The following is a 27685-nucleotide window of genomic DNA, read 5'->3' on the forward strand; positions in this document are numbered from 1 at the left end:
GTCATTGCAAAAGAGGCAGGCTGTGTTTACAGAGTTCTGTGTCCAAGAACATTAAAGGGGTGATGAATTGAGAAATCAACTTTCCCTTGAGCTTTTGATATATAAAAGGTCATGATAATGTAAGAATATCCTGTAAGTTTCAGATCTGAAAATGTCCTTGTTAGTCAAAGAAAAGCTTTCATAGACACCAGGCCCAGAAAACAACTTCATCTTGGGTGTGCTTCATCTTTACATCATCGCGCGACGAAACACGCCTCTACAGAAGTGTAATTCAGTAGCCCCGCCTACTGACTCATGGGGCTGTTCGGATTACTAGCCAGCAGCAATAACAATGTGGAAGAAGATAGCAAGATATTGTGGAAGAACACAGTCGCTGCATAAGCTTTCTTCGGATCATAATATTAGGAATGTGAGATGCATACATACCTTTACAGGCTAATAAATGTTATAAAGATTACTAGAAAGCTATATGCAGTGAGTTTTTATTCAGGATTGGACCTGAACTCTGCAGGACAGTGGCCCTCTAGGGCCCAAAGTTTCTCATTCCTATTATACATGAATAGGATTTTTCAGAATTATTTTTCTACGCACAAACGTATGCAAAACATGGGTTTCAGCAGTCGCATTCCTTGTGTCAAGCCACTCTTGAACAACAGACAGCGTCAGAAGCGTCTCGTCTGGGCTAAAGACAAAAAGGACTGCTGAGTTGTCCAAAATTCTTTTATCTGATGAAAGTAAATTTTGCATTTCCTTTGGAAATCAGAGTCCCAGAGTCTGGAGGAAGAGAGGAGAGGCACACAATCCACCTTGCTTGAGGTCCAGTGTAAAGTTTCCACCATCAGTGATGGTTTGGGGTGCCATGACATCTGCTGGTGTTAGTCCACTGTGTTTTCTGAGGTCCAAGGTCAATGTAGCCGTATGCCAGGAAGTTTTAGAGCACTTCATGCTTCCTGCTGCTGACCAACTTTATGAAGATGCAGATTTCATTTTCCAACAGGACTTGGCACCTGCACACATTGCCATAACAACCAGTACCTGGTTTAAGGACCATGGTATCCCTGATCTTAATTGGCCAGCAAACTCGCCTGACCTTAACCCCATAGAAAATATATGGGGTATTGTGAAGAGGAAGATGCGATATGCCAGACCCAACAATGCAGAAGAGCTGAAGTACTGTATCAGAGCAACTTGGGCTCTCATAACACCTGAGCAACGCCACAGCCTGATCAACTTCCATGCCACGCTGCATTGCTGCAGTAATTCAGTCAAAAGGAGCCCCAACTAAGTATTGTGTGCTGTACATGCTCATACTTTTCATGTTCATACTTTTCAGCTGGCCAAGATTTCTAAAAACCCTTTCTTTGTATGGGTATTGGTTTGTATTTGTAGTAATATTAAAATTTTCTGAGATACTGAATTTGGGATTTTCCTTCGTTGTCAGTAATAATCATCAAAATTAAATGAAATAAACATTTGAAATATATCAGTCAGTGTGCAATGAATTCACATAATATACAAACAAAAAGTTTCACTTTTTGAATGGTATTAGTAAAATAAATCAACTTTTTGATTATATTCTAATATAGTACAGTAAAACTACAATTACTTTTGTTTTATTTCAAGTACTTTTCCAAAATTAGATATTTTCTACACTTTATAACCCATTTACTCATGAAGTCAACTTATGTTTTGTACATGTTGTTCTATAGGTTTTTTGCAGGAAAAGACTGCAAGGCTGTTTTTCAGAATTCTTAAATAGATATGAAAAGAGAGGAAGTATTTAGACTTCCTAATGCATCAGATTTTTTTTGCTGCCTGTTAGATTTACTAAAGTCACATTATTGATCTGTGCCATGACTCACTTTGCTTTGAATATATATATATATATATATATATATATATATATATATATATATATATATATATATATATATATATATATATATATATATATATATAAAAAATTACACATTAGAAATCTGAACATGTTTTGTGTGTGTGAGGACATGAACATTGTAGATAGTCATATGTACTGTACTCACTCTCCCCTGCAATGTAGTCATGGGTATCATGGTGAATGTGCTTGCTATGGCGTGGCACCAAAGCAACAGTTGCTCCATCTGGAACCTAAAATCCAAAAAATATGTGAATAATGAAAGTTATAAAAAAAAATGTACAAAGCATATTTGTATATAATCTACAGTTTAAAAGTTTGGGGTCGGTTAAGAGTTTTTGTTTTTGAAAGAAGTCTCTTCTGCTCACCACTAGGGGTGTTCGATTCCAGGTTTTTTGGAGTCGACTCCAATTCCTGACTCCCACTGTGGGAGTCTATGGAATCGACTCCTCTGTTTACTTTACATCAATACAGGGTTAGAAATCAGACAAAATTGCTGTTGTTACACACTTAAATTATTTCCTCCCAACACAAAGTCCTAAAATCCTCTTATTAAAACCGCACACTTTTAGTGTGGCCATCCAAATTAGTCAAATTTAGCGATGACTTTCGTGGCTATCAACATTTCTGTATCTATTATTAGGCCTACATAACCTATTAAAAGTCACGAAAAACGATGTTGTCAAGTGATGGCGCTAAACGCACGATTGCACACTATTGATGCGTTTCTTCTTGATATTTTTATGATTTATGGTTAGTTTAATAAACACATGGTTACCATATGGGAAAGCAAATCTATATTTATTGCAATAATATATAGCCTACCATCAATGAAACTAAAGCTAGCATGGATGGCTTCCTATAATTACAAACTAAAGTCGCTGTGATTGTTTTTTATTTCTAAAGTAAGTACTCAAATAAATGTGTGACAAAGTTTCTGCGACAGCTCTCTGACGCGGCGTACACAACGTCAGTGTTACCTCGCGGCTCGCTTCATTGCTTATAGTGCACTGAACTTCTATGCACTTTAGATGAGAGATTCAGTAAAGTTGACAGCAAGAGTCGATTCCTGTACTGGAGTCGACCCCGATTCTGGGGCTATTCAGAGTCGAGGAATCGACTCTTTTGGAGTCAACTCCCCATCACTACTCACCACAGCAGCATTTATTGTATCAAAAATACAGCAAAACTGTTATTTTGCATATTACAATTTCAAATACATGTTTTATATATTATATAAACTAGTATGTCTTACTTAGAGAAGCTGCTTTAAAACTAATTTCATCTGGACAACTTCGGTCCTCCAGGGCCACTTTACTGAAGAGTTAAGCTCCTACCATAATTAAACATACCTTTACAGGCTAATAAATGTTATAAAGATTACTAGAAAGCTATATACAGGTGAGTTTTTATTCAGGGTTGGAGCTGAACTCTGCAGGACAGTGGCCCTCTAGGACCCAAAGTTGCCCATTCCTATTATACATGAATAGGATTTTTCAGAATTCTTTTTTTTAAAAGTGCTTTATTGTTTTATACCTTATAATGCTGGAGCGTGTTGAGGCGTTTCCAATTGCCCTGAACCACAGATGTTAGGTCTTCATCTGAGAGGATCAGGTGACCTGCTACACCAGAGCGCCATTCTGGAAATGTCCAAAACAGCATGTAAATTTAAAGCCAGGCAATGTTTTAAAGAAAAAATAAAGACGAAAGAATTAATTAATGAATTCAACTAGAGAGAATTGATATGTAAGAAAGTTGATATGTAAGAAAGAGGGCCAACATGGACAGTATAAAATGTTCTCACCCAAGTCCACGGAGTCAGTGTGTGGTCTATGAGAGTATGAGGTGCCCTTGTACACCTGGTCTAGTATCTTCTCTTTCACCTGGGTTATAGTGTCACAATCTAAAACTTTAGCAGCAACTGGCTGAGCTTCATTCACACCTATTCCCTGCATCAAGACATTCACGTTCTAGAGAATAAGAATGAAAGAGCGAGTGGGAGTGGGAGTGGGAGAGAGAGAGAGAGAGAGAGAGAGAGAGAGAGAGAGAGAGAGAGAGAGAGAGAGAGAGAGAGAGAGAGATTAAGTATTAAGAGAAAATTAAGTATTTTTGTGAATCTTTTTATTATCTCAATTTGATGTCAGCACAATAAAATCTGATTCTAATTCTGTAATGCATCCATGAATTAGAGTTAGATCACAGGAGAAAATAAATACAACAGTTTTACATACTACATAAAGAAAATACTTGACAAGGAACTGAGGAAACAGGTGTCTATAAATAATTTAAATAAATGAGGAAGTAAATGAGGAAGATAATCGGTATCCTAAGAAACCAACTAGCAAAGGGAACCATGTAAACAGGAACTAAAACACAGGTAAACTAGAACATACAGGAATGTTTTTTTCTCAAATCTAAATGCAGACAGGCACCGAGATACTAAAACAGCTGAACGATCTAAGCGCATTGTCTAAAAAGTGCATGGCACAGGTGTACTTAGTACTTAGTCTGACTCTGAATTTACTTTTGCTAGTTTAACCATGGAAAAAAGCCAGCTGCATCGCCCAAAATGGTTGTACCCGGTCTCTAATATGGGTGTGTTTTGGGTACCAACAATGCACCTGAACACACCTAACTTTCAGACCAGCGAACAGGACATGGACGAACAGATGCGTGCTAATGCATTTGCTATTTAAACAACTGGACGTGAAAATTATAAAGGTGTCAGGCTTTTACACAATCATGATAACGTTTCTTCTGATATTTGGCAATCCTGCAGCCTGAACCACTGCAGTGAAAAGGATTGGAAAAATCGAAAATTTTGGAATCGGATACTTGTTAGAAAATTAAAAATTTAGATTTCTCTTATTGATTCCTTTGTGTGCGTTTTAATATAATTGTAAACCATTGAGGCACGAAAAGACCTGTGCTGTTTTCTGTGCTGTGTACACATCTAAAGCGCACACACAAGCAGCCGCCTCTCATAGTGCGCAATGCTAAGTTCTCTTTCATGTCTTCTAGCTCTTGAACGGACAAATACACGCAAAATGATGTCAAAACATTATTGTAAACAGTCGGTTTTGTCTCGAATTGCCTCCAACTTTGGATGGAAACAGCAAAAAACACTTTAAATTTAAGTTTAAACAAAGTGACGGAAAAAGTGGACGCAATTTGAAGCTAAAGATGGAGAAATTGTTTCACTAATATCATTTTTTTTACAGATGCTTATTAGCAGAAACAAGGATTAACAAATTAGACTAATGCACTAATACCGTTTAATAAAGAAAGTCAGTTAAAACATTCTGACCAGAGTGCGGTATTCCAGATCCTCTCTCAGCAAGCGGTTATCATTTAAGGTGTATTTGGCTTTGCCCGTCACTGCATCCACAGGTCCTTTATCCACCTGGTGTTTAATCGCTCTGAAGAGCATGTACAGAGACTCACCAGCAGAATACTGAACACAGAGAGCAGAAATACAATCATTTATGACAATTTGAAATGGATAATCTACTCGAAAAAAAACTAACATCCTAAAGTAGCAACTCTCTTAGTTCACTGAATTTCAATTTAAGCGTATGGGTATAAAAAGTATCTTAATAAGGACATCCTAATGCATTAATGCACAACATATTGCACATTGTTGGGTCTTGGAAGGCTAATTACATTTTTGGACAACAATTTAACATTGGTAACTGTCTAAACATATTTTTCAGAATTGCATGTGTCATCAAACAATTCTAAAATATCTAATTTTATCCACTCTAAACGTATGTAATAAAAACCAAACAAATCTACCAATACACACCCTTAAGAAAGCATAGAGGCAGATGGATATCCAGTTTGTCAGGAGCTTTTCAACTACTGTCTCAGTTCTGAGAAGAGAATTAAAGCCTCAGTTATAGTCACTTTTGTTGATTGATATTACTACTTCTAATGTCAGTTATAATCTATCATTCTTACCTCCGGAGCATGAGTTTAGGGTTCTTGGCAATATACTGTTCCACCAGATCGTTCAACAGAGTTTTGAGTATGTCAGTAAAGTATTCTAGTTTGCTGTGAAGAGCCACAGTGAGCAAAGACGCCACATATCCTCTGTCTCTGGGTGAAAATGTCCTCTGGCTTTCAAGAGTGTGGATAAACTTTAGGAAAGAAACATGAGAGAATGAATATATAAAAATGGAAAGCATTATCATGTAGTTATGTTAGTGCATTCATTTGCACAGACTCTTTTTTTTCCCTCACAGACTCAGATTTTTTTACTTAGTACTGACCTTTATAAGCAATAAAAGATGTTTTAAATGATGATTCCCAGAAAACTAAATAAGCTAATAATTTAACCTGATCTTCCTGTTGAAAAAAGCTTTTTAAACCCTGGCTCTTAATGCAGCACGTTTCCTTTTTGAGCAGCAGTAAATGTTTGCACTTTGCACCTTTTGTAATAGTTGTGTACGAGTCCCTAAATTATCCTCAGTGTAAAAATATGAATGTAAAAATCAGTGACTGTTGGAAAGGGCTCAAATATGCAGAAAACGCTAGTAAACCAAAGAAGGAGCAGGTCTTAGAATTTTTTTAGAATTTTTTTTTATAAATTAGAGGCTCGTGAAAAACTATCACAAAACAGTGGATCATCAAGGTAATGACAGAATATGAATATGGAATTTTTTTGAATATGGACATTTTTGTGAATTCAGTTATTTTGTCATGTTTACTATGTAAACATCCGTTTTGTGAAATAGCAGTTACACTGTTTTTTAAGGTATCCTTGTTACAGTGTAATTGCACAAATAAATAGGTACTAATTAACAGTGTTGAGGAAAGTTACTTTGAAAAGTAATGCATTAAAATATTGCATTACTCCCTTAAAAAGTAACTGATTGCAGTACTTGGTTACATTTTAAGAAAAGTAATGCGTTACGTGACCTTTGCGTTACTATTTCTCCCCTGGGCTTGTTTTTTTTTCTTTCTGTATTTTATAACAAAAAGGTTCTATTTTTGTACAAATGTAAAGACCCTTTCACACCAAAACTGAAATGATAGGCCTCAGGCTGTGGTAAAAATGCAAATTCACACGTACAATAGAGGGTGCAGCTCAAACAAACCTTTCAGTAATTTTTGCTCAGTTTAACTGAATTATGGAAGTTTAGCAGCAAGACATTGGTCAATAAAGTGAGATTAAATCCTTAAAAATGTGTTTTATTTAATATTTAATTATTGGAGGTTTGCATAGTATTCTGATTGTGCATTTGACTGATTTCATTTTTCAGTCAATTTTACATTCATTATTCATTTCATATTCACACAGCACCTCTGACTCTAGATTTTTCTCAACATGGGAAAGTTAAAGAGAGTTCTCAGACAGTTTGTCAGTCAAATCAATGTGAAACATTTGCGTTACTTTTAAAAAAAAGTAATTCAGATATTTTTGTTTTCAATTTTAAAAGTAATACTTAAAACAAAAGTTACTTTACTAGTTAGTTGAAAAAGTAATCTGATTACGTAACTTAAGTTACTTGTAATGCATGACCTCAGCACTGCTGATTAATATTAAATCAACAACATGTACTTCAGGCTTGGTTTAGGTTTAGTTGCTTGTTACTGTTATTACTATAGTAAGTACATGTAACAGGACACTAAAATAAAGTGTTAGAGAATCCTATTCAGGGCTGTAGTAACTGTTAAATTAAAAGTTTTGGAATTCTTTGTCTGCAGAACAAATGTGCTACAAACCCAGACCCCTCTAAAACTACCAAATTAGTGTGAGATTGAAATTCAAAAATAGCACAGATGGGAATGAAAAGTTCTGCAAGTGACCTACTGGCGACATGGAAATTAAAGGACACAGATCATTTTCAAATAATTACCATAATGACCAACGCAATCTACCACTTAGCATCTTGGTTTAAGATGTGCTTTTTTGGGCGGTAAATAATAACGCGAACACCTGTAAATTGTTGAGTGCAAACCTTAGTAAATCACCTTGCATGATTCATTTAAATACTCTCCTACCATACATGTTGCGTCTGAAAGGAAAACTTCTACAAATGCATATGCAATAAGGTCAGCCACAAAAATAACTGTCCACGCCTTTTCAGCGCAAATTTTTCACTGCATGATTTTAGTAAATCCTGATAGGATTTAGCCAAAAGAGGGTTTGTGCTTTGCGCTGGCACAAGCTGTTAAGTAAATCTTAAAAATCTTGTATCTATCCTCAGGTATTATCTTAAATGTAGAAATAAAAAACAAAAATGCAATTTTTATGATGCCTCTTATTTTTAAAAAATGGCAAACATTTTGGATTCTTCCAAACTTTCATTTGAATCAAAGTTCTGTCTGCAGAAACAATGTGCAACAAACCAAAAAATTCAGACCATGTGCATTAAGGGGCAGTTCTGCTATTTTAGTGTCATCTGAGCTATTTTCAACTGTGGTTCGCTTTTTACAGTACACATAAGTGGCGATTGCGTCACGTCTCGCTGTTTTAGGAGTCTCACACCACACACATTATAAGATTATGCATTTAGTATTGCATTATAAATTGTTGTCAGGTTAAAAGATGTTCTAAGCTCAGAAAATACACACGTTGTGGTGTGTGGCATCAGGTCAACAAATGGGCCTAGTTTAAACATCTCTAAAATGTTTCCTGTTGGGAATAATGTAATGGGTACATTTAGGAGAGAAATCTCATAGATCAAAAGTGAGAAAAGGGTATTATTTCAGCTACCTTTGTGAGGAACAGTTTGCTGTTGAGGAGATTAGATAACTGAATGAGTCCCTGCTCGACTGTGGCCCGCCGACACTCCTGCACGTCTAGGTCTCTGTGAAGTGGGGACTCACGATGTCCAGGAAAAAAGATGCGTTCAGCATACCTACGGTACTCCAAGAAAGGAATTCCTGATCCCACTAGATCACTCGTCATATCCATCATTTCAGTCATCAGGTCTGAGAAGGTTTAAGAGTCAAACATATATGAAGGTCAGCTTTACATGAGGGACTAATTTGTTAGGTGTTTCGAAGTTAAATAAACTCCTCAGAAGCTAAGGAACAAGTAGACTATGTTTTGACTAATATTGCCAAATGGTATCACTATATTTGCAATTTTAACCACTGTGAATTAAACAAATCATTTGAGCAGGTGTATATTTTCTTTTTATGAATGACTGATTAGATTTTAGCCTCACCTATAACTATTCTTAAACTTGGTATCCTTAAAATCTCGTAACTATCCTCTGGTCTTATCCTAAATGTACCTGTAAATTACCTGTAAACTCTTTTTTGCAGCGGTCTCTCACACTGGTCTCTAGATTCTCCAGTTGGATCTGAACTTTTTTATAATCTCTCAGAGCCTGTTTACTCTTTCTCCTGAGAAGAGAAATGAGAGAAAACAAAATCAGTTTCATTCATTTAGCAATCTATAAATGTGTCCATAATGATTTATTGGATTATTCTTGATGTACTGTCCATAAGTAGTGGGAAGCAAATATACATCCTAAGTGTCATAATTACAGTATATATCTAATATCTGTATGTCCAAATATGCTGAAAGCTACACTCTTTATAGGATACTAACTTTCTCACAGCACTGTATTCTTTCCTATTATATATCATACATACCTGTATATAAACACGATGATAAGTACAATAAGAGCAACAAGAGAAGCAACTGCTCCAACCCCAATCTGCGCCACCAGTGGAAAGATGGAGTGACTAAGAGAATCATACTGCACTTGTCCCAGTGAAAAGTTCAGGTTTCCCATATGCACCTGCATACAGACAGAAACACTATTATACCACTGTTAATGCAATACAATATCCACTGCAAAAGTTCACGTTATAGCCACACTTTCAGAAAAGATGTAGGTGCAACTTGTAAGCCTGACATATGAAATTTATTTATTTGAAATGGAATGCATTTATTGAACCTTTAGACAAAATCTATAAGAGAAAATAAAAATAATTTAAAAAAATATTTTAATATATATATACACACACATACCATTTCTTTTATAGATTTTGCCTAAAGTGTAAAAATGCATTCCATTTCAAATGTATATTTTCATGAAGTATATTTTATATGTATAAGCACACACACACAAATATTTTTCAAATATATCATATTTGATACATCAGGCTTTTATTGCTCATATATGATATAGGAGAATATGAAGCCCATATTCAAAAGAGAAACTATATCTCCAAATAATATGTCTTAGTAAGATTATATTTAAATGCTTAGATTTATTTTTATCGTAGGGTAAAAAATATAATGAATATACATTCCTCAAAAGACAGATGCATCACATTTGACTTTTCTAAAAAAAAATATCTTAAACCGAATACAGTAGGCTTTATAGGGTTACGCTCAGTCTGTGTGTTGAGAGGGTGTTGGCGCAAGGCTTACTATAAATTCTGGAAAGGCCTCAGCTCCCTCTCGCTTGCGTCCATGCCTGAGGGAGAGCGGGGGCTGCTGGGGTGGTGGCTCACAATAAAGGTGATTATGTGTCAAAGTTTTAACAGAACAAACCCCCTCTCCAATCAGCGCTACTACTTCCTCTTTAAAGATGGCCAAGTCTAAATTCTCACCCTGTGGAAATAATTGAAAAGGGATCCAAGAAAAAGTTAGAAGAAACATGAGATTAAGCTCTTAAACAGTATTAAGTAATAAGTGGATAATAATGTAAAGTGACCTAGTCATTATTGAAAAATAAATCCTGACAATAGGATTTTGATCCTATTGACAATAGGAGAGTCTTGCATCAGCCTGAGGGCATATATTTGACGTCAATGACTTGTATATAATCTTAAAGCAACGTACAAAACAATTAACCAAACAAAAAGACAAAAACGACAACAATTTAAAGTAATATTAATATTGAAGTCCCCTGACACCATTTTCAATGCAATTGATAACGGAGATGCAAGATGACGCCAGTTCCATTTGTTTGAAATTAGAGATCCGGCAGTGTGATACAAAGGACCTGAAAGTAGCACCAGTTTTAGTTACCTGGATGAATGTTCTGACATTCAGCATTACCATGGATGGAATAATAGAAAATATCTGACCGCTGAATGCATTCATATTCTGGGCTCATTGACTCATCTCTACATAACAAACATCATCAGTAAGGTGTATACTGAATTTGATCTTTCACTTAGTTCCTTTACATGCACGTTCTTAAGCCGATTGGGCTTAATAAGCCGACAACGAACATGGTCATGTAAACGCGGCAACCTGTTTTCTTTTATTGGAGTAAGGTAATAACACGTAGTTTTTTGCCTCTTACCTCGATTTTGCGCAGCATGTTAACGCATTAACCTGTTTTCTGTGGGCTTATTAAAGTGTGCATGTGTGATAGCTAGGTGACAAAAACGCAAACTTAGAGCAGATTTAAATGCATCCAGACAGAGCAAGTTAGAATTTTGCATGAAATAAAGACATATATCACAAACGCAGACTCTTTTAAGACCCAGAAAATTGTAAAGATGTGTTCTCATCTCATGCAGCAGAAGTAGAAGAGGTTCAGTCAAAACACTGCATCTTTAACTGCATGAGGGACAATATGAGCCGAAAATCTCCTGCTGACACAGTGCACGCTTTATTTAACATCACAACTGACATAACATTTAGAATACTTCAAGTCAGATATGGAAATTATAATTTTTGACATCACTACAAGGAAAAAAACAGGTTTATTAATAAAGTCATGTAAACGCGGTTTACTTTCATTGTCAGTTTACTGGTTTGCATGTAAACGGGGAAAAAGGTTATTTCAATAAGCGGATATTTGTGAGTTATCAGTTTACTGGTGTGCATGTAAACGTGCTTCAAACCTGTATGAATTTCTTTCTTCTGCTGCAAAAGAAGATTCTTCAAAATATCTTCTTTTGTGTTTAGCAGAAGAAAGAAATTCATACAGGTTTTGAACAATTTTAGGGTGAGATTATAAATTATGACAGTTTTGATTTTTAGGTGAACTATCCTTTTAAGCATTTTAAATTTGCTTAATTGCCCACTATTTTTATTGATTGAATAGTGGATGATGAATTATATAGATCACATATGCCCATATGTGTTCACATATCTTGTTTTTCTTCTCTTGAGATGTGATCTAAATATTTGTGGCTTGTCACACTCATGGTGATGCAAATGTTCAAACAGTAAAAGCCCTACTAACCTCCACAGATATGACTGATCCAGGTTTGTAGCGATATGGTTTTGTGGGATCACGATGGTTCAGGGGGTGCAGGGTTGGGTTTGGCTCATAGATGAAAGGTGATTGACTGACAGAGTTAAAGTCAAAGCGCAAGTTATCCAACAAAAACTCAACCTTCATATGACCAACAACTACTTGAGGATCTACACCAGGGGTCCGACACAACAACAGAGAGGAGGTTTTCACCTCACAATGCTCCTCAAACTACAGAGAAAATGAAAACAAGAGAAAGAGGCAACATTGTAAGTGGATAAAAATCGCCAAATATTGGTATAAAAGTCTGCTAACTGAATAAATGAGAGAGAACAGATTGACATTATGAGAAAAAGATATTAGAAAACACCAATCGATAACCAATGCAATCACTTATAGCCATATCAGATATGAAATCAGATTATAACTATATGGTTCTTAATTCAAAATGAAAAGTTCATAGTGTACAGTATTTATGAATAATCCAGTTTGTTAAGCCTTGAATGAAGTAGTAGGGAGAGATTCGAGAGGAGGGGACTACAAAAATGTATACATTGTATTCATATACTTACAAATGCTCCTTTAATAATTTGCCTTTAATAATTAACCTTTTTTGGACCAATCTGATGAATTTTTAAGCATTTATTTGAAAAAAAAAAAATTGAGATCTATTTTAGATTGTTAAATATTTAATGCAATTTTGTGAAATTGAAGGCATGAGTTATAAATCTGTGGCCATGAAAAGAGGAACAAAACACTAATCTGCGCATACAGTTTATAAACAGTACGGATTGCAAAATCTGCTATTGAATTTTCAGTTTGTGTTGTGTGTATTTTGAGTAAGGTTGAGTTTAAGTAAGGTTAAACTGAAAAGACACCTTTTTGATAGAACAGTGTGTGTTTTCTGTACAGTTTGTTTCCTGCACTTCCACATCTGTTACATTGCTAGTTTTTCTCCTTCGCCTGCGTTTCCTCCAGGGTGGAATGGAGTCTTGGGGGACCACCGTTACTTGCATCCGAGGCTTCTGTACCACATCCAAGTTATGGCCCAAAACTTTAACTACACGCCCTCCGCTGCATAAAGGAAGAAATGTTAAAGTCGTCATGAAAGCAAAATTGACCCCATTTACTTTGTTAGCGCACATTACTAGCCTTGTGGTGAACGATTACTCCGTGCAAGTTAATGCACCAAAATTGTGTGTTTGTCGTGATAACCTTTAATCAAAATCAGAAAATTTGCTTCCTCTCTAGAATGGCGTTCCTTCTTTAATGGCGTCAGTTTGACGGCTTGAGTTGAAAATCCTTTAATCACTCCCCTCCAACCGTCAGTCTGCTATGAGCAAGGGATGGAAATGAGGTACGCTAAAATAGAACCCCGTCCTCTATTCAATATCCAATTTCACTTGGAAATCTCTTTAAATCTCCAACTTCAGGCCAGTATTAACTCAAAACTGACCCTATTCGTTTTATTAATTCATATTACTGGTCTTGGTGGGGGGAAAAAATTCTATGCATTTATATTTTTATAAAATTTCAACTTGATATTTCTGTGGTATGACTTTCTGTGAGATATCTGCAAAGCAATTCAGATCTGCCTTCATTCCAGTATGCAATGGCCACATTCCAATAGAAAGCAAATTGATCAAATTAACTCCCCATCCTACAGTTCAAGGGATAGTTCACCCAAAAATGAAAAGCAGCCCATGATTTACTCACCCTCAAGTCATCCTAGGTGTATAAGAAATTCTTCTTTCAGACGAATAAATGTTGATTTATATAAAAAAAAAGTCCTGGCTAATCCAAGCTTTATAATGGCAGGACTGTTGCTCTGTTTTTGAAGTCCATAAAAATGCATCTGTCCGTCAAATGACGTGCTCCACGCGGCTCTGGGTGGTTAATAAAGGTCTTTTAAACAAATCGTTGCGTTTGTGTAAGAAAAATATCCATATATTTTTTTTTAATTATTATTACAGTTCAGGCCAATCGCCTTTTGTAGAAAAGTGTTGAAAGTGCCTTCTTGGGGTTCAAGATGCGTAAGCCTTTGAACTGCAGAGGCACTTTCAACACTTTTTCCTTAAACTGAATACAGAAGGTGATCGGCCGAAACGTTACTTTATAAACTTTTAAAAATGGATATTTTTCTTACACAAATGCATTAATTCCCTTATAAAGGCATTTATTAACCTCCCGGAGTCATGTAGAGTAAAATTATTTGATGGACAGATGCATTTTTACGGACTTAAAAAACAATCAACAACAGGAAAAATCCCTACCATTATAATATAGCATTATACAGCTTGGATTAGCCAGTAATTTTTTTAATAGAACTCAACTTTTATTCGTCTAAAAGAAGAATGTCATATACACCTAGGATGAATTGAGGGTGAGTAAATCATAGGCTAATTTTCATGTTTGGGTGAACGAACCCTTTCAATCTTACAACAAACCCTTACAACTCCAGCACACTTTAAAATATTTTCATAAAATAATTTCCAAGTACAGGCCTACACACTAATAGAAATTTACTTTATTACATTTCAAGAACAGCCAAATCACTTACAATATTCAAGAAATGTCTAACCATTGGTATAACAAATATTTTTACGTTTTCTGTTGCTTGACACTTGACTGAAGCTACATTTAAAAATAAAACATATTCTATTCTGCTAAATGAATAAAATGTAATAAGACAGGTAAAAATCAACACACACCTGATAAAGCTCTTAGAGGGCATGGCATGTGTGATGTTGGGGTCAGAGGTATAGTAATAGCCATTGCCATGGAGATGTCGCTCATTGTTTCCATACCGCACAGTCACCCTGTGCTCTCCTGTCCTGTTACTAGCACCAGTCAGACAATTGATAGTGTCCTCCTGAACACCTGATATTCTGCACAGAGATATAAGGGGATAAAAGAACTTTCTAAATCACAGACAACACTCGTATTACACCAAACTACACGAAACCATTTTCCACAGTGATACGTAGCACTTACAATAAACAGGGCACATTTCCGAGTAGGATACTGATATCAGTAACACGACCAGTCAAAAGATTTCTGCCTGTGATTGTCAGCGTTGTTCCTCCTGCCTGTGGCCCTTTCCGAGGAGAGATTTCTATCAGCTTAGGGTCCTTAAGAGATGAGAGATGCAATCAAAGAAAATTCTGCATCCAATAACTAAAAAACTGCAGCAATTCCACAACAACCATTTTTACATAACAATCAATGCTCCAATGCACATAATAATCAGAAGACAAACAAAAAATGGAGGGATACCTGGGAATGAAAGATGTTAGATATGACTTTAGGCAATTAGAATGAGGTGAAACCCTAGAGTCAACCTTTTAAAGTTGCATCAAAAGCCCAATATGCCATATGGTGTATAGAGTATACCTGCTGAAATTTAACCTTAAATATGTCTCTATCCCACAGAACTTCTTTAGGTTCAAATGTCTCATCTTTAATGTACAGGGGCAAGTGATTTAATTGTACAAAATTACATTATATATAAAGAGTACCAAAAGTTAATTTACTTATTTGTTCCAACAACATAAAATTAGAAATTCTGATCACAATTGTCTATGCAATTACAATAAATGTGGACTGGAGTGTTCAAGCTTAAAAAAGGACACAAAAGCACAATAAAAGTATTATAATAAAACTGATAAAAGTTGTCCAAGTTGTCATGTGCTATAGACACAATTCTTCTGATGATCAGACCGTAATACGAGTCTATTAAATCTATTCGGTGGACAAAGCTTTCCTTTATGATATTCTTTGGAGCTTTTTGTTCAATATTACTTTCATCATATTGAGTTATATATACACAGTGGTCAGAACATTCCCCTTTTGTGTCCCATGGAAGTCATATGTTTTTGGAACAAAATAAAAAATGGTAAATCATTTTTTGTAATATTGCTAGTTAATAGTAAATACAAGTTAACCTGGTAGCTGAATCTCTGACTTGACAGGCCAAAGCCTCCACCAGGGACTTTCACTGAGATGTGACCAGACTTCTCCTCTCCACTGGCTGTAGTTGTACATATAATTCTAAAAAATGAAGAGTAAGCATAAACACAAATATGTAAATTTAGATATTTATACATCATTAAGCTTTCCATTGATGTATGGTTTGTTAGGATAGGACAATATTTGGCCAAGATGCGAACTATTCGAAAATCTGGAATCTGAGGGTGCAAAAACAAAAAACAAAATGGCCAAATATTACTTATTCGTTGTAAAAAAGTACATCGCAAATAAACTATGCTGTTTACCTGGTGGATATTTCATATAGATGTGGTATAACAGTGCAGGGAACACCCGCAACAGTCACATACTGAAGGATATCCTGAGCTTTCTGTCCCAAATTAGACCCAGAAACAGTTAACGCAATGCCTCCTTCCACCAACCCTGACAAAGGCTCCACCTAGGAAATTAAACAAAAAACATCTTAAAGACTGATTTTTCTATAAAATGTTGGTACAAATTTACATTTACACACATTTGGAAGCTTCTTTTATCCAATGTCATGTAGTTATATTGCTTTCCAGTTACACTGTACATCTAATCTGCTCATGCGTTCCCTAGGAGTCAAAAGCATGACCATGGCACTGCTAGCGCTTTACTTCATTAAACTTAAATAAAAAAAATTATAAACATATCTACAGTAGAAGTAATTTAATAATTATGCATTAATTAGTGTTTTTACTTATGAATATAACACATTTAGAGCCAGATTGACTATCAGCTTGAACTGATAGTCAATTCAGTTGACTATCAGACGCAAACCCTTCTTTTAACGGCTGATCTCGTTGCATGTGCATTTGTAGTTCCCTTTCAGATGGCAAATTTATGGGAGGAGAGTAAATCTTGCAAACCCTTCTTTTAACGGCTGATCTCGTTGCATGTGCATTTGTAGTTCCCTTTCAGATGGCAAATTTATGGGAGGAGAGTAAATCTTGCAACATGATTTACTAAGATCCGGTAGTCAAGTAAATGCTATTTGTGGCATTATTTAATGTTCAAAAAAGCATGTTTTAACCCAATTTGTGCTTGACAAAAGTTTGCGAACTTTTCTGCTAGGATGAGGCACCGCAGAGAACATAGAGCATGTGGTAGAAGGAAGAACATTTCTACAGTCAAGGTTTAATTTATTTGGAAATTTATTTGGAATGAGGAAGACATTATCCAAACATATTGTTTGCCAAGCCATGTTATTTTTAATTTACTGCGCCTGTTTTGTTAATAGGTTACCCGCACCTGATTATTTTTTTGCTACCCTGTGCTGGTCATAATGGAAATGAGCTGCTGCACCTCTGTTCTTTAATTTGCACATCAACAGTACCACCCGCAGAACTTTCCACTCTCCTCTGCACTTTAATGGGATTGCTGTCTCATGCAAAATTTGTCCTGTTTTGTAAATCTGGCCCTTAAAGGGATAGTTCATCCAAAAATGAAAATTCTGTCCTTAATGGTTACACTTTATTTCGATAGTCCACTTTAAACATTCTACTAGCTATAAGTAACTTTGCAACTACATGTCAACTAACTCTCATTAGAGTATTTGTGGACAGTCAGTAGACTGGTAGGTTATGGTTAGGTGTTAGGATTCGGGTTAGTAGAATAAGTTGAATTGTAGTAGCCAAGTTACTTATAGTCAGTAGAATGTCTCTTGGGATACCAACAAAATAAAGTTTTTGTTAATATTAATCAGACAGTCTACAAATACTCTAATATGACAGTTAGTTGACATGTAGTTGCAAAGTTATTTATAGTTAGTAAAATGTCTAAAGTGGACTATCAAAATAAAGTGTTACCTCATTAATTACTTACCCTAATGTTGTTCGACACCCGTAAGACCTCCGTTTATCTTCGGAACACAAATGAAGATATTTTTGTTGAAATCCGATGGCTCAGACAGGCCTTCATTGAAACCAATGTCATTTCCTCTCTCAAGACACATAAAGGCACTAAAGGCATCGTTACAAAGCCCATCTCACAACAGTGTTTCTAAAATATTTTTATGAAGCAATGAGAATATTTTTTGTGTGCAAAAAAAACCGAAATAACGACTTGATGTGAGTGATGGGCCGATTTTAAAACAAAGTGAATCAGAGTATTGATTCATGATTCAGATTGCGTGTCAAACCTCCAAACCTCCAAACTGCTGAAATCATGTGACATTGGCGAGCCGAATCCTGAATCGATATGCTGATTCATAATGTTCGAAACTTTGTTTTGAAATCTGCCAATCACTATATAAGTCATTATTTTGTTTTTTGTGCACAAAAACTAATTCTCGTCACTTCATAATATTATTGTAGAGCCACTGTAGTGAGATGAGCTTTGTAATGACGTCTTTAGTGTCTTTTATGGGTCTTGAGAGAGGAAATGACATTGTTGTCAATGAAGGAACAGAGGTCTTATGGGTGTCGAACGACATTAGGGTAAGTCATTATTGACAGAATTTTCATTTTTGGGTGAACTAACCCTTTAATTCTTTCCCTGCCTGCATTTAAAAAAAAAAAATTGCTATCCACTTATATATATATATATATATATGAATATCTGAACATGTGATATATCAAAAGAAATAACAGAGCCTCTTATTTAAACAAAAAAAAAAAAGTATTCTAGCTTCATGCATTCTTTTTTTTATCAATACTTGTGGGTTTCATAAAAATAAATAAAAAATAAAACAAACATTTTGAACAAAAAACTGAGATCAAATTTGTTTCGTTTTTTCAAAAGACTATAATGTGTATTAGCTTTCATCATTTGTTTTTTGCTAGTTTTTTATTGGTGTTTTGATCCGGAAATGATGTGCTCTTTCAGGAAATGCGTAATAGTGTCCACCTATCGTAAACAGTGAAAACACAGGAAAATTCAGTCAATGGCGGGGACACATTGTCTCATAAATTACGTAAAATTCTGTCAATGGTGGAAAAGAGTTATAATCTGTTAAATTTATTCATCACTGTTTTGTCCTTACAATAGGTACATAATGCTGTACCATATAGACATACGCACACAGCTTCCACTCATTCACTCTGTCTGTGTCTGTGTGCGTGTGCATGTGCGTGTTTTGTAGGGTCAGAATATTTGTCTTTGAGAGCAAGGTAGAATGTGAATAAAAGAACAGAGAAAAAGACTAGCCCTATTTACACCTAGCGTTCAGATGCTTTTCGGTTGATCCCATTACAAGTGGTAAATGTCTTTCAATTAAAGTTTTTTAGAAGTGAAAAACTGCATATTAACCAAAGAATGCTGCATTTAGTCAAGTTTGAGAAAATTGAACAAACCAAATGAATCAGAGGAGCAGGACAGGTCATTTGGATGTGTTGAGAACAGGACCCTTTGTAAACGCAACCGGTCCCACACCATACACAGCTGTACTTCTGATCTGCAGTGTGACAACGACTACAGTCCGAGTGTCCAACTGAACAGTTATATAAAGTCACTGCAGTAGAGAAAGCACACAGAATATGATAACACATTTACAATAGACAGTCAAATTCAAATGCATGAGTGAGATTTAGTAACCGTTTTGTAAATTTATCTTTGAACCATTCACATTATTGTACGCAAGTCACTGAAAGGGGAAGAAAAAAAAAACGAACAAATATTTTTCATGAACATACTGTATAGGATCATTAATCACTAGAAGCAAACAGCTTAAATTTAAAAATGAAACAAAACCAAATTACATACATTTTTTTCACAGTTTTTATATATTAATATATTTAACATATTTAACTTATCACTATTCTAAATATATATTAGTAATAATAATATATTAGTCAAACCAAAATGTATTCAGACACTTTCAACATTCTCACATTGTCACAGTTTATTCGCTATAGTTCGCTACAGAACAAATTAATCTTGTAATGTCAGATAAATTTGATAGAAATGTGTTTAAGTACACAATCAGATAATGCCACTTTATTTATTTATATATATATATATATATATATATATATATATATATATATATATATATATAGGCTCTATTTAGAATTTACAACAAACAGCTCATCGTGATTATCAAAAGAATTATACTCACCATAAAGATCAGTGCTGTCAATATGAAAAGTGTCTTTTCTCTTTACATACACCATGGCATTATACTCTCTAACTGGGTCTTCATAGGTATACTACAGTTCAGATGGGTAGAAAGAGAGAGAAAATTTGAGATTGCATCAATATCATCTGCAAAATGCAGTCTTTTCTCCCAGAAGCATGCAATTAAAACTGCTTCATTGTTGTTTTTGGTTTTGTATCTTTTATTTTTGTTGCTGGCATTTGCATTTACTTTAGACGGCATTGTAGGCAAGTGACAGGTTGGATTAAACCAGGAGAGGCCAGAATCTATTTGCAGCAGCCTGTATTAATGATATCAAATAAAATCACCTTTATTTATGTAGGGCTTTTTACAAGTTCAATTGTTTCAAAGTAGCTTCAAAGCGTTAACAGGAAGATAATGCAACAGAATTTGATTCGGCTATACAGCCGCTCTGGGGAAAACGGTGATGTTAATTAGCTAATTTCAATTATCATATCATGTCAATGTAGGCATATTGGTAATATAGTCGAAATATACATGTCCCCAACTAAGCATGCCAAAAGCCAAAGGTAAAAAACTACATCTTTCGTAAAAAAGAAAAAAACACTAGAGCACTTAAGAACCACAAGAACAATGCAAATCAACTTTTCTAATAACGAAAATAGACTGAACTAATATATATATATATATATATATATATATATATATATATATATATATATATATATATATATATATATATTTATTTATTTATTTATTTATTGTATATTTATATATATATATATATATTGTGTGTGTGGGGGGGGGTAAATTTACACATGACAATGGGGTAGAAAACAAGGAACATGTGGAACTAATCAATTAAAAAATTAGTAACTAAAGCAAGTATGGAAACAGGAACTACACATAGAGAGGGAACAACACAAACCAAAGAGAACAGAAATAGATGACAACAGGAAACTAAAGTTAGAAACAGGGACTAGCAATGACACACACATCGGCGCATGCAACAAATCTGGTAGCCCATGCAGAGTAGAGTTTTTTCTCAATTGTGCTGTTGCGGTACCTGGTGTGGATGACAAGTGATGTCAAACAGAAAAGGGTTTGCCTCATTCAGCGTCACATCGGCATCAACCACCACAGTTTGCCCCTCGATCACCAATACACACTCATACTCTAGCTCTTGGTCCTAGGAACAAGTGTTTTAACATGTTACTTAAATACAGATGTATATTTTTAAAGAAAGAATCAGGTTTGTTTGATTTTACCTGATAGAGATGCAGGTTTCGGGCAAGCAGAGAGATTTTTCTCTGAGTTAAGACAGGAAGCAGAGAGGATCCTTGAATCTTCTCCACACAGGGGCAGGCTGATGCCCCCAAGTTGACAAATGTGCCTTCATCAGCCTGTTAAAAAAAAAAAAAAAATTAAACAAGAACTTATTGTATGGAAATTAATGTGTCATGTCATAGAGTGAAAACGAGAAAGTGGGAAAAGGTGTTTAATTTTTTTTCCTTCTAATGTAGGGTACTGTGTGTACAAATTCTGCATAAAGTAGTGGAAGAATAAACATTTCTTTCTGGGTCATAATTTGATTCAATGTCTAATCACCTGAATCAGCATATTTTCTTATTTAATTTCATGTATACATGAAATTACATTTAATTCAAACTTTTATATTTTAAAAATATGTTAGAACAGACGGGCAGTGTAAACAGCAAATTTCAATAATTAAACAACTTTTTTTGTGTTACTGTAAAATAAAATGTTTTCTGTTTTATCTTGTTGAATTACAGTGCTAAACAAGGTTAAGTTGGGAAAAGAGTTGATAAACATCCAGTTTTTATACAAATAGTATAAACATTTGTGAACATTTAACTTTTTTAACTTTTATTAACAGAAATGGCAATAATTTAACCATAAATAACTAAATTGAGCTATAATGTACTATTTAATATTTATTACAAATAGTATAAACCCCATAAAATAGTATAAATCCTATTCATTCATTTTTAGGTCTCTGACAACTTGCCATCCATATTATTTACTGCAAAAAGGCATTAAGGCAATTTAAAATAGTTTATGGTACGCTTCTGAGCAGCCATTTCCATTTTCATTAGCTGTATAAAATATTGCACTGTGCTTCTTGATGTTTGTCATCATATACAGTATCAAGTGTAATATGAGAGTACTAACAGGAATTTGTTTTGTTATTCCAAACAAAGCCTCACTAAGCTGAAGTAACTAGAAAGAAAAGTTGTTGTTTTTTTACTTATAAATGTAAAGACAAACCTGGCTTGGTTTGTATCAATTCCAAATGTATAGACTCACCGGTAAATCTGCCGAGTCATACTGGTAATCAGCATCCATGTCTGTACTCTGGAGATGAAGGTATACTGGGGGATTACTGTCTGATTCTCCATCCCCTGATAAGATTGTAGCTGCAGAAAATGTTGCATTGTCGTTTTCTACCAGTTCCATCTCCTCAGTTTCCTCTGGCACCAAATGAGCCTCTTCACGGTCAGTGATGGTAATCCTATTCTCTGAAGGCATGGCAGGTGACACACTCTCAGAAGTAGGCAAAAAATCATTGGATTCTGCATCTGACGCGTCAGGTTCTGGATTTGAAGGTGAAGCTGTAGTTTGGGTTTCATTTGTCAAATTCAATGTTTCTTTCAAAACGTGAGGTGTGCTAGTGAGCAAAGTATCATGTGTGATTGGCTCCATTAATGGTGGCAATTCTGTGAGTGAGATCATCTCGGTTTCAACTGACGACGATGGCAGTGATATTCTTTGCTCCTCAGCAGCTTCAATGACTGATGGCAACTCCGTTTTTACAACTGCTTCCAAACTGGAAAAAGTAACCACATCAGTGTCTGTTTCCCTCAGAGCCACTGATTCAATATCTGTAACAAGGAGCTCTTTTTCTGAGAGAATCTCCTCTAGCAGAGAGAGTGTGGAAGCTGGCTGTACTGTGGTGGCTAAGGTCTCAGCTGTGGAAGAGGGGAGAAAGGCACTTGTGGGCGCAGCAGATGGCTCGAAAGTGGAAGAAATCTGAGTTGATGGTGTTGGTTTCACAGATGCAGGAGAGGTTAATGATTCCAGTGTAGAAGTTATAGTTTCGGTTATTGAGGTGGCAGTAGCCTGAGTTTTAGTATGAGCCATGGTTTCAGGGACTTTGTGTGTTGTGACTGGTAAGGTCATGAATGCAGCTCTAGAGGCTTTGGTTGCAGGAGGTAGGGTGGGGACAGATTTCCACTAAGAGTGAGACAAGCAGGAAAAACCAAGAGAGGCACAACAGTAAAATAAATAACTAGTTAAATTAATAGGTAAATATGTATGGTTATTAAAGGAACCATTACAAATTATCTTGGTATCCAAGATTCATATCCACAATTCATAAGCATATTTCTACACTGCAAAAAAATATTTAGTTGTGATTTTGATTTGTGTAAAGGTGAAAGGTACCTCTGTTGTGAAAAATCAAGCTTAAAATGTTGTTTCTATGTCTATGTGGTGTTTTAAATATGCTTTTAAAAAAAACCTTGTGACAAATCATCAGGTAACACTATTGCTAAGTATTTTCGCTTTAAAGGGGTGGTTGCATGCAATTTCACTTTTTTTAACTTTAGTTTGTGTGTAATGTTGCTGCTTGAGCATAAACAGTATCTGCAAAGTTACAGCGCTGAAAGTTCAATGCAAACTGAGATATTGTCTTTTAAAGTTATGGCAGTTTATTGCCTACAAAAACATGCGGTTTGGACTACAACGAGCTTCTTCCTGGGTTGGTCACATCATAAACCCTTGCTATTAACATTAACACTGCCCCAGATGTGACTTCTGCCCGAAATGATAAGGGGCGTGGCGTTTCCGGATAACCTGTGCTTGGCACTTCAGCCAATAAAAATACATGAAACTACATTTGGCCAAATAAAAAATAAATAAAAAGTAGTATTAAGATATGTTATACTGCGCCCCATTGGCAACCAAGCCAAAAAAAAACAAGGTTTCAAAATCATCCCTGTACTCTACGTCACAAACATGTTATAACCAATCCCATCAATGTGCGGGACGGGCTTTAGCATATCATTAACTATGCTGGGAAGGGGGGGGGGTCTCAAGAGAAACCAGGTCATCGCGGAATATTTCTCTGTTGATATGAAAAATTGGCCATATGTATTTTATGTATATGATGTATATTACAATGTTATGATGAACGATATGCCTTTCTCCACTGACGTTCTGAGTTGTTCAAAGCGTTTCTAAGCATACTGACAGAAGGCAGCGGTCTGACTATGAGATGGTGAAACGGAACATGGTTTGTGTAACATTAGCAACCCAAGCCAAAGGCTAATCATATCAATTACCCTTATGTCTTTGACATAGAGAGCAATACATAAAATGCATTACCATTCTGATACATTGACTTGTAGACGTGCCTGTATAATTGGCTCTTCCACCAGATTCAGTTACTGGTCCAAACATTTAATTTATTAAGTTTTTTATTTTTTTTATTTAATATGGACAGTGTGTGTTAATAAACAGACACGATTGTACATGAATGTAAACACACCGGATTGAAGCCAAAGGCTAATTTCCATCCGTTGTTCCGGGGGCTGGGGTCACAGAGGGCCACTGCACCATAATTTAAACATATAGTATATGTTTGAATTAAACCAGTATGTCCACTTGCCACTGTGTAGCGTTTACAACAGTAAAGGTGACAGATTGGATCAGGTAGTCTGAGCAGTGTGATTGAGCGGAGGCGGGGACTAATATGCATATTCATGCTTCTATGTATACTAAATAAAGCTAGGGTGTAGAGTCACGGTCAAGCTACAATGTGTAAGTACAATTAAGATAAGACATTTTATAAGAAAATAAGAAAACAGATGTTAAAAATAATTTAATCTGCCTCCTGGTTCTTTTAATGAATTTGTAAAAAGCATTTTATTTACCAATTATTTGTAAGGAGGGGTTAAAGGTGCCCTAGAATGAGTTTAAACAATATGTTAAATTGTTCTCGGATATCTACATAGAGGGTATGTGGCTTATTTAAGGGCAAACATTTTACAGGTCCATTTACAACCCTATAAATTGCCCCTAGGATGTAATTCTTTGTTTTTGCCTTATTTGGAAGAGTCATGAATATTAATGTTTAGCTCTGCTCTGATTGGCTTATTTCAGCAGCTCACAGCTCACAGAAGTTTAGTTGTTCAGCGAAGCGGCTCGTGAGTCCTGACTGTCCTGACAGAACACAGACAGACTGAATGACACTCAGAACATCTCAAATGGAGATTTCTGAAATGCAACTTACTTGTTTATTGGTGTTTTCAGATCATTCGCGCGAGAGAGAGCTTGCGTGCATATGGTTGCCAGATTGTACACGTTAGGTAAAACACCAGATAGTATACGTGTTCTTTTCACAGAAAAGCTCTGAATGAGCTCTGAATTAAATTACTGAAATCTGGCAACCGCAAGCATGAACGCTCTTCTTTCCCTCCGACAATACCAAAATCAGCGTAACGTTAGTCACAATGTAGGCTACGCAGTGACTGTGATGTACTCTGAAATACAAGCATGCAAAAACATCATACTTCAGTTCTCAAAAATATATATTTTTACAAAATGAAAAGCTTTTGTAAAGCTTGTAAGTCGTTTTAACTTATATGGTGGAAAAGGTGACGTTTGCTAGAAGGATTGAGTGAACGATCTGCAAGCAACGTATCTATGGTTGTATTTTGTAATACAAAATAATATATCACCTTTGTCATTAGACACACTATTTAGTTTTGTATGGTACTTGGTGTTTCCTATTGTTACTGTACAAGCATCTTGCGTTATCTAGACAATGCTGTCTAAGAAACGTTCAATTTAATTAGAAATTGTTTAAACAGTCAATAAGTGAATAAATCACTTCTTACTGCTTGCAGGAATATAGTTGGAATTGCCCCTTTCTTCAGCTTTAGACGGCGAGCAAAGCTTGCTTGAAATGGGCCGAACATACGAACAATTTTGAATTAAATTGTTGTGGTATCCAATTATAATAAACATCAACCAAGACTGTTGACATTTTTTATCTGTGGGAAGGGTATGAAAAGTCCTCACGTCCCCTGCACAGCCAGGAACATGACATTTGTGTCCATGAAAGCCATCCTCGAGTGTTGCCTGTTTACCTGCAGTCCCGATGGTTAGGCCCCGTCAGTTCTGCCTGACAATGATGCTGACATATGCAAATATTGGGGGCATACATATAAATAATCCCCAGTGGTTGCGTCACTGGTGATGTTATGTTAAGAATCACTTATTTTTCTGATGTGTTTGTCATGCACGAGATTTACATAGGAGGCATAGGAGGAGAAGTAGGAGGCAATTGGTGTTTGAGACTCACAGTATGTGATGTCCATGTACGTACTGAACTCTTATTTTTTCACTATGGCAAGGTTTATTAAATTTTTCATTTTAGGGCACCTTTAACAAAATTCTGTAGGAAACACTGTTAAGACTTGTAATTTTCACCATACAACAAAGAAAGAGAGAGAAAGTACAGCAGGTTATATAATGACTTACATGCTCATTATAGATTATCGGTCCCTCATCACACGCAGCCTTGTGGGTACACATATGTTGCTTCACGCACCAATTGCATCCCCAGTCACTCTGCACACAACCATGGCAGCTGCGAAAGAAAGCAAGGAAGGAAGGATGGATTAATTTGATCCAAAATCATTAACTGAAGTTAGTGTTTTTAATCAAACAAATATATAAAAACTCATTGTATGACTAAAACAAATTAAAACTTTGCAACTCACGGCATGCTTCCCGCAAGCTGTTTAACTGCTGTGCAATCATAAAACGTGAATTCCCGGGAAGTCACAACAACATCATGGAACCGTACAGACAGAGTGACTGTAAAAAAATCTGATTCAGAAGAAAGATGATTATTTTAGCAAGTAGGCTAAAGCATCTGGCTTTTTAACCATGCTTATTTATAATGATTTTGAACTATTTAGATATAATTTATGTAATGATTATACCCTTAATCAATTAACTAAAATAAATATTAACTAAAATAAAATAAATAACCTATATAAAGGTCATACAAATAAGCTTTAAAATCAATAAAGCTATGAAAATTACACGTGAGCACTACATGTGAGCTTAAATGTTCAATTCTCTCTATATATCAACTAAACTAACTTCATAACTTTTACTTGCATTCATGTAGTAAGATGTCTTTAAGTTGTCCTCCTTTATAGGCAGCTCTTTTCTTCTTGCTGTGTAATTTTTTTTTAATTCATAATATTTTTCAATCATATTCTGATTATTATTCATATTCTAATATTCTGCAGAAGAGATAAATTAATCTCACTGCTTCTCTCTCTCAGTTTCACTGCCTGTGATTGGCTGTTCACTGCTGATGCTAAACTCCTTAACTCAGGATCAAAGCCTGAGTTAACAGGGAAATTTGATGATCAGCATCATTGGGACCAACAAAGCCTGAATAGATTGGTTTGATTTTGTCAACTCGAAACTAATTCTGTA

At 35.5% G+C, this 27685-nt stretch overlaps 1 protein-coding gene across 1 annotated transcript in view; it reads right to left on the reverse strand.

Moving 5' to 3' along the window:
- plxnb1b (plexin b1b) overlaps window positions 1–27685 on the reverse strand; it is a 91688-nt gene that overhangs the window by 11825 nt on the left and 52178 nt on the right. The window contains exons 9-31 of the mRNA XM_067459402.1: window positions 26953–27061; window positions 26711–26819; window positions 22472–23398; window positions 21412–21546; window positions 21210–21332; window positions 20144–20234; window positions 19380–19537; window positions 16353–16504; window positions 16023–16128; window positions 15073–15209; window positions 14790–14966; window positions 12957–13152; window positions 12067–12309; window positions 10293–10475; window positions 9506–9654; window positions 9153–9253; window positions 8616–8833; window positions 5855–6033; window positions 5700–5766; window positions 5202–5348; window positions 3699–3864; window positions 3431–3534; window positions 2043–2127 (exon numbers count right to left, since the gene is read on the reverse strand). Coding sequence (XP_067315503.1) covers window positions 2043–2127; window positions 3431–3534; window positions 3699–3864; window positions 5202–5348; window positions 5700–5766; window positions 5855–6033; window positions 8616–8833; window positions 9153–9253; window positions 9506–9654; window positions 10293–10475; window positions 12067–12309; window positions 12957–13152; window positions 14790–14966; window positions 15073–15209; window positions 16023–16128; window positions 16353–16504; window positions 19380–19537; window positions 20144–20234; window positions 21210–21332; window positions 21412–21546; window positions 22472–23398; window positions 26711–26819; window positions 26953–27061 — 4062 coding nt within the window. The remainder of the gene's footprint in view (window positions 1–2042; window positions 2128–3430; window positions 3535–3698; window positions 3865–5201; window positions 5349–5699; window positions 5767–5854; window positions 6034–8615; window positions 8834–9152; window positions 9254–9505; window positions 9655–10292; window positions 10476–12066; window positions 12310–12956; window positions 13153–14789; window positions 14967–15072; window positions 15210–16022; window positions 16129–16352; window positions 16505–19379; window positions 19538–20143; window positions 20235–21209; window positions 21333–21411; window positions 21547–22471; window positions 23399–26710; window positions 26820–26952; window positions 27062–27685) is intronic.

This window comes from Pseudorasbora parva, chromosome 12 (genome assembly GCF_024679245.1).
Source record: "Pseudorasbora parva isolate DD20220531a chromosome 12, ASM2467924v1, whole genome shotgun sequence".
In the NCBI taxonomy this organism is placed as follows: Eukaryota; Metazoa; Chordata; class Actinopteri; order Cypriniformes; family Gobionidae; genus Pseudorasbora; species Pseudorasbora parva.